At 40.6% G+C, this 12,548-nt stretch overlaps 1 protein-coding gene across 2 annotated transcripts in view; it reads left to right on the top strand.

Annotated features, from left to right (window-relative positions):
• The first annotated feature begins 8,030 nt into the window (after positions 1-8,030).
• ablim2 (actin binding LIM protein family, member 2) overlaps positions 8,031-12,548 on the top strand; it is a 79,362-nt gene continuing 74,844 nt past the window's right edge. For both annotated transcript variants that reach the window (XM_079295698.1, XM_079295697.1), the window contains exon 1: positions 8,031-8,213. In XM_079295698.1, coding sequence (XP_079151824.1) covers positions 8,198-8,213 — 16 coding nt within the window. In that variant the 5' untranslated portion in view covers positions 8,031-8,197. The remainder of the gene's footprint in view (positions 8,214-12,548) is intronic.

The raw sequence follows: 12,548 nt of genomic DNA, 5'->3' as shown, positions 1-12,548 counted from the left end.
ACATTCACCAAGTCTCTGGAACTCTATCGAAACATTCTTCCTAAAGAAATTCCCTCATTTTGTTGATGGTGTTTGGCTAACAAGCTGCTCCAAAATCTGCCTTAGGTGTTCAGTTCAGATCTGGTGACTGTGAAGGTCCTAGAATTTTGTTCATATTATTACATATTACATAATACATATTATCAACTGATCAAACCTGTTGGGCTCTGTATGGAAACACCTGCATTAGTTATGATTCTTCATTCATTTATGCAGGTGTTAAATGTGTCACCTGTCTGTTGCTTTCAGCAAAAGAGATATAGTGTTTGATGATGTGTCAAAATGCTTTTGTAGTTTTCTTGAGAAATTACCTAGAAATCTTACAAATCTTCAGACAGAATTCATGATGCAGAGCAGAGGGTTATATACACTCATGCATGCACAGACAGCTCTGAATTGGACACCATTATAACAATGTTCCCGTCACCAATAGATCAAATGAAATCTATGCTTACGCAGTGCAAAGTGACAAAAAATCAAGGACTCAAAGTTAGTGTTTGATCAAAGGGATACTACAGCTCCTCACAATCTGCCACTGTATATCTGGAAGTCTGTATTGTAGGCTGCAATATGACAAACAATGTATGTAGTAGAGGTATCTTTCTGGGACTGGCAGAAATCATTTACAACATGCCATCCACCTGTCCACCTAAGCTGCTTATCTAGATCCAAAGGACATAGGGATGAGTATCATTAGGATTTTATCAATGCCACTACTGTTGATACTCCTTATAGTTTTGGTTCTTTACTCTTACTGAATTATTGCTTTTTTATATGTTACTGTTTTTAGAAAGCTGCGGTGGATGAAAGACTGCAGACAGAGCAGAGAAATATTGCTTTTCTACATGTTTTGAACAGGTGTACTGGCACTCTACTCGCAAAGGTTTTATTGCACTTACAGTCACGAGCCATGAGTCACAGACTTTGCTGTGTGTGTCGTTCAGCTCAGCCCCGACACAGAGAGCAGAGAAGATGCATGCTGCTGCATGATAATACATGACAACATTAAAAACGTTAAAAAGTATAGTTAAAAGGAGCTCATCAATACTCCGGTCTTCAAAAGTTTTGCACTGGTGCCAGTTGAATACAAGGTTTCAATACCCATCCCTTGGTCACAGAATAAACATGGTACAGATGTCCTTATCTCCACTCCTGCGATCCTCATGGGATCCTTGGGAAATCAGTCCGCTGCCACATTGGATATGTAATCCATCCAGTGTGTTCTGGGTCTTCTTTCTGCTAAGCATGCTCAGAATACTTCCACAGGGAGCCGCCCAGGGATGGGGGGGGATCAAATGCTGCTGCTAAGGCGTAAATGAGCAGATGTTAACTTTTAACTTTTATTACAATTGTCACATACGTGAAAATTGATATCTGCATTTAACCCATCCCAAGCATTTTATGAGTAGTGGAAAAGGGCCCAGGGAGAAAGTTGGGGTTCATTGTCTCGCTAAATGTTATTTCAACATGCGAACCAAGAGGAGCCGGATCAAACTGCCAAGCTCGTGGTTCAGGGTAACCCTCTCTACCCACGGATTTCCAGATAGAAACTCATTTTGTCGTCTGAATCCTTCCTGACTATGGTTGCAGGTTAGAATATGGAGCAGCGGTCAATCAAGAACTTTGCATTCATACGCAACTCCCCTCTTCATCACAGTAGTCCTGTGTAATGACTGCCACACAAATGCCACACCAATCCACAATGTGATCTCACACTTCGCAGTATCATCACTTGTGACCATGAGTTACTGAATTACTTCTTGTTTAACTCCTTCAACCACTTTCAGTTGAAAACATCGGGGCTCATCTAGAAATGCCAAAATTGGGATATATTGGGCAAGATATTTTTGTATTGTTTGAATAATTTTGAATGTCTATTCTAGACAATCTTTAACAAATTTCCCCCTGGGGATGAATAAAGTATCTATCTATCTATCTATCTATCTATCTATCTATCTATCTATCTATCTATCTATCTGTCATTGCACCAGATACAGTACATGCATTTAAGACTATTCAAATTGAGTCAAAAATCTTTAGTTTTTGTTCAAGGTTTATCAACTTAATTGGTAGGAAAAGCTTGAAAAGATCTCAAAGGTTGAAATCTCCATCATGGACCTTGAGATAGGAGGTATGATTAGACCTTGGAGTCCTTGAGCAAGGCACTACCTTTTAGGCCCCTTGGTGGTTTCTAGAAGGTGACTAACCCGATCCTCACCGACATTGATGCAAATCAGCGCTAATCATTTGCGCAATTTAAACTATTGTAGAATTTAAAAATTTGTGCCAATTGCAAACTTTGAGGATCCAACGAGCTGTAGAGCCCTCAGCGAAGAAAGCTGTCATAGACTGCTAACTGTGTTGCAACCGCCACGTTATTAAAATCCTGCCCTCGTGGAGTTATGAACTGCTCCACTAAAGAGGCATTGTTTATGAGTTATGAGACAAGAATAAATGGTGTGACCAATTAGTAACCAAACTTGACTGATTAGCACTAGCGTGTTACAGGCTGGCGAGTGTGTTAGCAGTTAGATCACCAGCTAGCTGTGCAGAGAGTCAGTACGTCACCAAGCTGTGAAGAGAAAAAGAGAACAGAGAGGAAAACATACTAAATGCTTCGTCAGTAATCAACATATTGTTTGTAGTGATTGTTGAAGGCAAACAGTTATTTAGAAATATAGTGTCCCATCAGCTCTGTCTCTATATTGGCCACATACTGTGATCTTATCATGATGTAATGTGTCCCTCTGATGACAATGCAACACTTTGAATGCGATGTACATATGTCTACTGGAGCTTTTTGTAGGCAAGTCAAAAGGAAACAAGACATATTGTCCTTTGTGTTTTTCAAATGCATCATGGGAGTCTGTGCAGCTACCTTGAGCGCTAATCCTGCAATAACACCTGGATCAGATTACTGCTATGTGGGGAGGAGAGAGACACAAATATCAATGCGCTTCAGTGAATTATTCATCATTTCACTTTTGTGTGTGTGTGTGTGTGTGTGTGTGTGTGCTCTTGTGATTGCTGGTACCTTGAGGCTGGATTGTTGTCTGTGGCTGTAATGTCCCACACCCTACTCTGTGCTGAGGCAAGTTATAACATCTCTGTCTACTGTCTACTTATGCTAGTTGAAGAAAAGCTCTAAACACACAATTTTTCCTCTGACCCCACCTCTCCTTTTGTTTAACTTCTTCCCCTCCTCTCTTCTTATTGAAACTCTGTCTTTCTCCTCTTTTTCTTCCTCGCTGATATCCAACTCTCTTTTCTTTCAATCTTTCTCCTATTTTTCTTTCATTTTGTCTTTGCGTATTTCCTCTTCTTTTCTCCTTTCCTTGTAATTTCATTTTCTCTCCTCTCCTTTGTCTCCTCTTCTCTCATCATATCTTTTATTTCCTTTCTGCACCTTTCCTTTTCCCCTCATCTCCTTCCATCTTTATCACTATTCTCTCCACCTATCATCTCCCTCCTCTCCTCTTGTCTCCTCCTTGTTTTTCCTATCTCCTATTTCCTCCTTTAAATAGATTACAATTTAAATAATATCTCATTACAATGAAAGATATTTGAATTAGTGAGAAGGAGAGGAGAAAGAGATAAAGAAGGTTAATATGATAAGGATAAGAAGCAGAGAGAAGGCAAGAAGAAGAAGAAGGAGTTGATGGAGGAAGGAGAGATCTCTGAGTCATTCCTGATCAAACAGTTGCTGTAACAAGCTTACTTCATTCTGGAGACTTCCCCTTTTCTGGCACTCATCCATCCATCCCTCCTTCCCTGGTTGCCATTGGTTACAGCCTCCTCTTTCCAATGAGAAGCTGGAGCTGACCGTGTGTGTATAAGTGTGTGTGTAGGATCTGTCTGCTGTCATGGTAGATATACAATCTGGAGGGTGTTCCCTCATGTTTACATGGATAGAAACACATTCTGACACCACAAAACACAGCTTTCTATCGCTGCAGAGTTTGATTTGTGGTATTTACTGCATTGCATATTCAGGGAGGGGTGCATTTCCAAGAGCAGAACTAAACAACATATACAGTTACGCACATTCGGCCTCATACACAAAGCCATCCACATATGGCCTATAGTGAATCTTGGAAATGGAGATATGATGGAGAAATGTCCGGAGCTCAATTTTGTGACTTTCACTTTGTATGTATCCCCCTCTTTCATCCACTCAGTTAACAGATCTACAGCACCGTTTCGGGTAATTCTAAACCAGACTGACAAGCAGTGCTCTCTGTATAAGAAGTGTGTTGACAACAATGATGTCACGGTATACTGACACCACCTGGAATACACTTCTCCATCACTGCAACAAGGTGAGAAGGTAAACCACTGGAGGTCAGCAAAAACAAGATTTTCAACTTTAACAGAACTGGTCACAGCGTTGAGGCGTTACAATTTGCTCAGTGGCGCATCAAGCAAAACAGTTCAACTTCTGAGTAAAGAATTCAGATAAAAATTCCATGGGCCCATAGAGAAAGCGTGCTAGCGTTTCCCTTTAACCCCGCCTCCCAGTCCCCAATCCAGCCTCGTTCTCAGGCTCATTTACAGGAACGGAGGAAGATCAAAAACTTTGGATTCAGCTATTAGTGCATTTTACATCTTTTAGACCTAATGATTTAAAAAAAGGGGGGCTATTCATGTGTTTGTATGGGGAAGTTGTTTTACCTCAAAAAATGATCTGATGAGTCTCTTTTCCTAAGTCTATGGAAAACGTTTTCGTGAGCCCCATAGCTTCACGTGACGGACCCGGAAATTGTACTTCCATCGTTTGGCCACGATGTCAAATTTGCTTTAAGTCCCACGCTCTTCCTGGGGGTTTGGCTCATCTAGAGGCTCCAGGCTACATTAGCTGCTACTAACATAACACACCAATCTCCAACCAAACTGTTAGCAGTCTAGTTTTATTGTGGGTAATGGAGGCACCAGGTTTTCTTCAAAGAAGTACGTGGAATAAAAAATAAAAATTGTTCTCTGCTTTTACTGAGATCCATTCCAATCCTTTTTCTGGACTGTCCATTGTGAGTCCAACAAAGTTAATGGCGCACAATGCGAAATGAATGCTCTACTGTGAAGTTGTGTTGCTCTTAAGGGCGCTCCAGCAATTTCACAGATAAAGGTCAGTCATTTTGTCGTGGGATGTACTGTTAAACGGTGGTATGATCTGTGGCTCATGAGGAGCTGTCCCACTGTAGATGTCTTTGGTTTGGAGGCTAAGAAACAGAAGCCTGTGTTACACACTGGAGATGTAGTGTTTGGAGGTTTTGAGTTGTTTTTACTAATAGTAACAGTGCTATGATTAAATTAACCGAGACAGAAGAGCGTATTGAATCTTGTTAAAACATTACTATCAGTTGTAAGAAGATTGTAGAAAGGTATGAAAGCATAAAAGTATAACTATTTCAACATATAACCTGTTTTATTTCATGAAACTTATAACCTGTTTTATTTCATGATAGAAGTGATGAAACAAACTGTATAGACTCCTTGTATAAAATAGTGGCATAATGGCATTTTCATTATCATATTTGGCATTTTGATCCTCGTAAATGTCATCGTGCAGCGGTAAATCGTGTTGAGGCTTCATTGTTTTGGCTTGGCTTAAAGCGGCAGCGCTCTTTTTTTGGTCCCACTTTTGGATTTGTTGTTTTATGTTGTAGATGCCACTTGGCAGCTCTGGTGCCGGATGATTTGCAATGCAGATCCTGTGTCTTTTTCTTTCCCTCTCGTACTCCCACACAAACACACACGAGCGTTGCCTGCTGCTGAGTCACATGGCGAAGTCCACCATGCACGCTGTTCCCCTGAAGCTTCCTATCGTTTACTGAGCACTTCCTTTGTCAACATTGTGGAAGTGGCCATTGTTTTCCTGGGGCCCAGAAGATGGAGAAGGTCCAACATCATTCCCATTACCAATGGTGACCCCACAGCAGCAGGATGAAGAATGATCTCATTGTTTTCTCTACAGTGTTCAGTCACAACACAAAACCATTTGCTTTATGCTTTGGCCGTAGAAATTGTTTGAATATTGAATTTCTCATCAAACACTCGCAACTGCTGATCAGTAAGTCGAGTCATGCTACATTATGTATGATGTATAGAACCATTATGTTTCCTTATTCCAAAATAATTTACAGAAAAGTAAAAACAAAAAAACTGCACCATCTACCATACGACTTCAAAGGTCTCCTTTCATTTGTAATCGGGGCTTCAAAGTCCCTTTTTCATGATGAATTATTTTGTCCAGCCCCTCCTTGCACAGTATACCAGCTCTGTCCTTACCTCTGTGGGTGTGAAGCTACTTCGATTATGGCGATGAATCCCTAAGGTGATGTCTTGCTACTCCCTGGATATTGATTAGATATCAGCTCAGATCAGTGGTGAGATTTAAAGCCAGTCTCCAAATACCTGCAAGCACACAGTGGCTCAATATGAAGTCATCTTGAACATAAATCTGATTTCTCGACACAGTAGAACTGCATATAGCTGTACTGTAGATACATGTGTAATGATGCCTATAGAGACAGGCAGATAAGGTAGGATGTTGGATGATTATGCAATCAGTTCTCCATGTGTACTGTTCATTTCAAGCTGCAGTTGCACCAACAATATCATTGCTTTTAGATTGAGGTGTATTGAAAAGTAGTGAAAAATTGTTTTTGCGTAGCTTCAATACAACTAGCCACCTTTTTAATTTCCTGTAGCTCATAGTTTCTCTGAGGGACAGCTGTCCTCATCGAGTCCCAAACCTTTGAAATACTGAGACAGATTGTGATGTGACACACCATCACAGAGTTACTGAAGACAGTGTAAATGTATTTTTCTATGATTGGAGGAAAGTTATTCTTGACCCTGAATGTGAACTTAGTGGTACATCATTAATTATATTTCACCCTTGCTCTATACATTCCCGGTCACTGTCAGCTCCACTAAATTCGAACTCGGTCTGCCAGAAGTTGTCGGTTGGCAGTTTGGGTGGTTTGATAAATGACCACACAAAAAGAGCGGACTTATACTTCCTCATGTCCTGTGCTTTCTACACTGTACATTCCTTATCCTATGAAATCATTCACCCAGCAGAAAGAACATGTAGCTCTTCTCCCATGTTCTACCTGCATGAATTGATTATTTTGACACTTGCAGGCAGACGAATTACAAATGAAAAATGTGACCTCTTACAAAGGTAAAGAGGAGCTGCAGAGTTGGTGATAATTCCCTGTGGGATGGTCACTGAGAGTGACAACCTTTTACATATTATCTAATCCGGTAGCAAGTGGCTCTAAAGTTGACCTCTATTGAGTTATAAGCGTATCAGGCCAATACGTTCAGACTCAGAGACAAGACTTTTAAATGACTTATGTCAAATGTAAATTTGTTTGTGTAGCATGAGGAGGCTCTCGCTGCTTGCCCTGATAAATGATGTTTTCAGTTGTTTCCCTAATCTCTCCAAAAGGAGTAGTGCGTGCAAAGTTAGCATTAGCAGTATACAGAAGTCAGAGTTATGAGAATAAGCAAAACCTAGGTTTTAAACTACTAAATAACATTTGTAAATCGCATTTGGTATTTTCTTCTTTCAAAATAAATGCTTTAGGAGTCCAGCTCTCCAGACACATCTTTTTTTTTTTTTTTCATGAATGACTAATAAGATACACTGTTAAAATAATGATGTCCCCTGATAACATTTGTCACCAAACACATTTTAAACATACTGAACCCTCGTCTGGCTATCACGGGATGTCAAAGTTGAGTTTGGTGTGGACTGAGGAGACTGGGACACGCCCAGCGATAAACTACCAGGAGGAGGTGTCATTCTCTTTGAGCTGCACATGCTTCTATTTATAACAGATAGCTGCAATAACGAGAGTGAGAGAGTGAGAGTGAGAGAGAGAGAGAGTGAGAGAGAGAGAGAGAGAGAGAGAGGGAGGGAGAGAGAGACATTGGGAGTCATATGACCGACAGCTCATTCCAGAGATAGTGGCGGACAGAGCGCTCACTCTGTGCTCTCGTATATTATTGCACCAGAGCTGCAGAGCGTGTGGAAGATGTGTTGCAACACCATCAGAGGGCTCTGAACAGATTTTCGGGTTATTGTCTATCATAACTATCATTGAAGGACATAACTAAATATCATATTTGGGAAAACAGCAGATTGACAATGCCAGAGGAGAAAGGTAATGATGACCTTTAATAAACTATTTGTGGTGTGTTCACCTGCCTGTGAGAGAAGAGAGGTCGTAGCTAAGGATTCGCTTGTACCAGGACATATCTCTTAATATTTCACTCCTATTTAGCAGACAGTTACTGTTTTATCACAGTAAATCATAATAAACTGTAATCCAACAATTAATTCTAGGTCATATGAGTGTGTTTGTGTTTACAGCATGTATGTGTGTCTATGGAAGTACTAAACCCACAGATAAACAGGCCTCCTGTTATGTAAGCCCAGTCTGAAGCATAGCACTTTCTGTGTGAATGTGACTGACAACAACAAGGCTGTGGGAGCAGGCTGAATGCTCGTGATGCAGGTGTATATGCTGCCTGCCTCACTGCAACATCCCTGGCAACAAAAGTGTTGTGTTGGTCCCCTGCCTGCATCTCTAACACTGGGAGCTCAGCCATTTGGGCTGCTTACAAAGGGGTGAGGGCCAGTTGCTAGGAAGAAATCACTCTGATATTCCTACTGATTTACAGTGTGTCTTTAGCATTGCGTAATCAGATTGTAGTGACCTTTTAGGGGTTTAGGATATTTCAATTTTCCTTTAATCCTTATGTCCTTTAATATAGACTTATGGTTGCTTCAACTTTTCCCATAATATTCCTCGGATGGCTTGTTTTCACTGAGGGTGAACAATAAGCTGAGGGAAAGAATATACTATCTTGGTTTTGTATAATATCGTGTATACCTACAGTAACAAAGAACACAATTTATGGGATTTTAGAAACAATTTAGCGGCACCAATGCACAATTTGGTGTGCACTATTCATAGATGTCCCAACATGTTCCAATCATCAACCCCTACTAGTGGTGGTGGAAGAATTTAGAAGTAATACTAGCATGTAAATTACTCTATTATAAGTAAAGGTACTGCATTCAAAATTTGACTTCAGTAACAGGACAGAAGTATTAGCAGCAAAATGTACTCAAATGTCAAATGTAAAAAGTACTTGTTATGCAGGATGGCCCAACAGCGTGTTTGATGCCGCGTTACGCTTGTTTTTAGTGTTTATTTAATGGGGTTCTAAAGATCCAGAAGTAATAAAGTTAAAACAACAACAAAACTTAACGTCATGTGACATAACGTCCTCAGTAAAAAATAATCGTAAAAATACAGACTTTTACTGGTCTGTTTGTCCCATCCACCACCCTTCCTTTGCTTAACTTTCTCGCTCTTAATATGTGTTAAATACTGACACAGATGGGTTTACATTGGACTTAGTTAAAAACCTGGTCTGTATCAAGACGGTGAGGGCCACTAGACAATCGTCGGTATCTGACGCTCTGGTAGTGAAACCAGGATGACAATTTTACTCTGAACTTTTGTGGAGTGCCTCAAAACTAGGCTTAAGTACTTGAATAAATGTACTTTCCACTGCCGACCCCCAACCAGTTACTTGTAAAAAGTAGCCTCACTGTTGGTTTTCATAAACACACCACAATTATTTCCTCTCCTCTCCAGTGTCTGGTCCTCAACAGCCTTGTTAAATCCGATCCAGTGTTTAGTCTGTTGCTGTTGGGTGATGTCTAAATGCAGGACCAGAACTGTGTTTTGTCTACTACCATCACAATGTGACGAAGCTCATACAGTTTGGTGGTGAGGACTTACAGGCAACACCCTCACACACACACACACAGGCCACGTGCTTCCACACACACACACGCACACACACATACTGCACATGGACATACCAGACAGAAACACATGCTTCAAGACTGTTATTAAATTAAATGTTATTATTTAGTCTTGTTCTAATTCGATTAAAACGAATAACCAACAGCAAAAATGTGTACAAATAGACATGCTGCTGTGCACATCATGCATGCATTCACACAGGTATGTAATCTAGAGGCACTCTCACACACACACACTCTCTCACACACACACACACACACACACACACACACACACACACACACACACACACATACTTTAGGCACTAGGCTGTGTCTCAGTCTGAGCCAAGGACAGTGTATGTTGGGTGTGTGATGTAATGGCTGGCCGGTGGTCAGCAGTCACAGCGACGCCCCTCACTATTCTGGACCAGAATAGGACCAGTAAACAAACCATCTGTGTGTCTGCCAGTTTTCTAGCATTACCCTGTTGAGATTTGAATTCAAATAAAAAGGCATTTTATTGTGTCTTTGTTATCAAGTCAGGATTTCTAATTCCCTGCACAAATAATGTAGCTGATAAACACGTGAAATTGCAGTCAGATTTAAAGAACACTATTTTTCAGTCACTGCATAATGAACTCTGAAAATGAATGCATCTGTATTACATTCGTTTAGTCTGACTAATAAGGGTCATTCTGTGCCCACTTCGACACTGTATAATGTCTCTGTGCACTTTAAGGTATTAATGTCCTGTGGATGTTGATAAAGGTCTGTGTGTCGTGCTGAACCTGCTTGGCATATGCCTGTGTTTTTGAACCAGCTCTGCGCAAACAGCTGACACAATGCTTTCTACAGAGAGGCTCTATTCATGAGTCATGCTGTTTCTCTCTGGGCTGCTCCAATCCCTCACTGTCTTTTTACTACAACTCTCACACTCCCTCCTTCACTGGCCTTTGTGTTCCTCCCAATCAGCTGTGATGAACACTTATTAGATGAGCAGAGCATCCCTCACACATACATTTATGTACACGTGAAAAAACACACATACTGTAGCATGCTCAGCTGTTTTCTGCTGCATCTGAGTGTCTCTATCAGTGACATGATCCACGCCATTACACAGCACTTTCACCAGACATTTTAATGACGACAGCATCATATTGACTTTCTCTTTTCTTTGGTCTTTTGCCCTCTCATTGTGTGTATCTTCATCTTTGTCTAAAAATGACTTCGGTCCCCAGGCTCAGTCTGAGGTAGGCCTACTACCTTTTCTTCTTGTTTCGTGTCCTTCTCTCTGCTGATAAGATCACATAAGAGCAAAGTCAAGGTCCACCTTAGGGAGGCATCATTGTTTATGCAAATGTTTATTGCCAGCTTGTGAGGAAACACAAACTCAAGTATCCTGCATAAAATCATGATGTGACCTCCTAACTATTCTTCCTTGCTACAATAAGGGCACACTGGATGTAAAGCGTGACATGGGCATATACACAAAAGGGTAATTGGGTTAGCGATTTTCTTCCATTCAGTCACCAGCACAATAGTCTGCCTTCCAGTTCATCCATAGGTGTTGTTGAAACAGAAAAGGAGCAAACAAACACGCAAAGCTGGAAGCGTATCATAACCTCATTAGGGCTGGGCGTTATGGATGAAATCAAATATCATGTTATCAATTGATGTTTGATAAATAAATAGCCATCAATATTGTGTATATAATGACAAAGTTGTTAAAGGCAACTAGTAGAACAGCAATTTCTGAACTCTGGTAAATTCAGAAAATTGTATCACGTTACTGTAATGCAGCCTTAAAATATCACTTTTCAAAATCAAACCATGAAAAACAGCTCCGGACCGGAAGCAGACAAAGTATGTGATCAGTAATTCCATATGTTTGGTCGTATGTCGCAGGATTCTGTTGGAGCTTTGACAGAGATGTTGATCCAGTTCAGACTATCTGAGATCAAGAGAGGAACATTATGGTATTCATGCTGATTTGACCTCATAGTCATAGTCATAGACCTCATGATTTGACTTGACATGGCAATGTTACAGTAGAACAGCTGCAGAAACACATGGCATATCTGTTTGTCATCCATTAAAGAAATATTCACTGAGTCATCCTTCACAAGAATGAAAGCAATCATATGTTTTCACACAAAGACCATATCCATCAGAAAGCACACTCGTTTTCATGTGTTGCTTCAGTTTGGGCCAAGTCTGATTTATTAATGTTCTGGTTACTATTATTATGACTGTATTACTAGTATAAGTAGTAGTTTTGTATCAACAGCAGTAGTACTGTATCCAGTATCAAAACATACTTAATTTCCTCCACCTCTCTGTCTTTATAAGGGCTGAGCCTACAAAAGTGTCATTTACCAGAGAGGTCAGAGGTCAGCTTTCTGTAGTGCTTGACCTCACGGTCAGAGATCAAATGCTGTTGAGGTCAGATTGCAGGTATGACTGCACAGGTGGATGTCAGGGTCCAGAGGAGAGCAGAAAAAATCAGAATCGATATCATAATCTGTTCTGTGTGTCCATAGTCATGTAAATTGGTCATTCTTTCTCTGCTCCTTTTCCCTGTTTCTATGACAGGACTTGTACTCAGTGAAATCTGCCTACAGGCTCTGTTCATGTCGTTTTCTTGGCAACTAGAGAGGGTGAGATGATGGAGGGA

Source organism: Melanostigma gelatinosum (assembly GCF_949748355.1).
Source record: "Melanostigma gelatinosum genome assembly, chromosome: 23".
NCBI classification, from domain to species: Eukaryota; Metazoa; Chordata; class Actinopteri; order Perciformes; family Zoarcidae; genus Melanostigma; species Melanostigma gelatinosum.
This window is presented reverse-complemented; position numbering and strand designations above follow the sequence as displayed.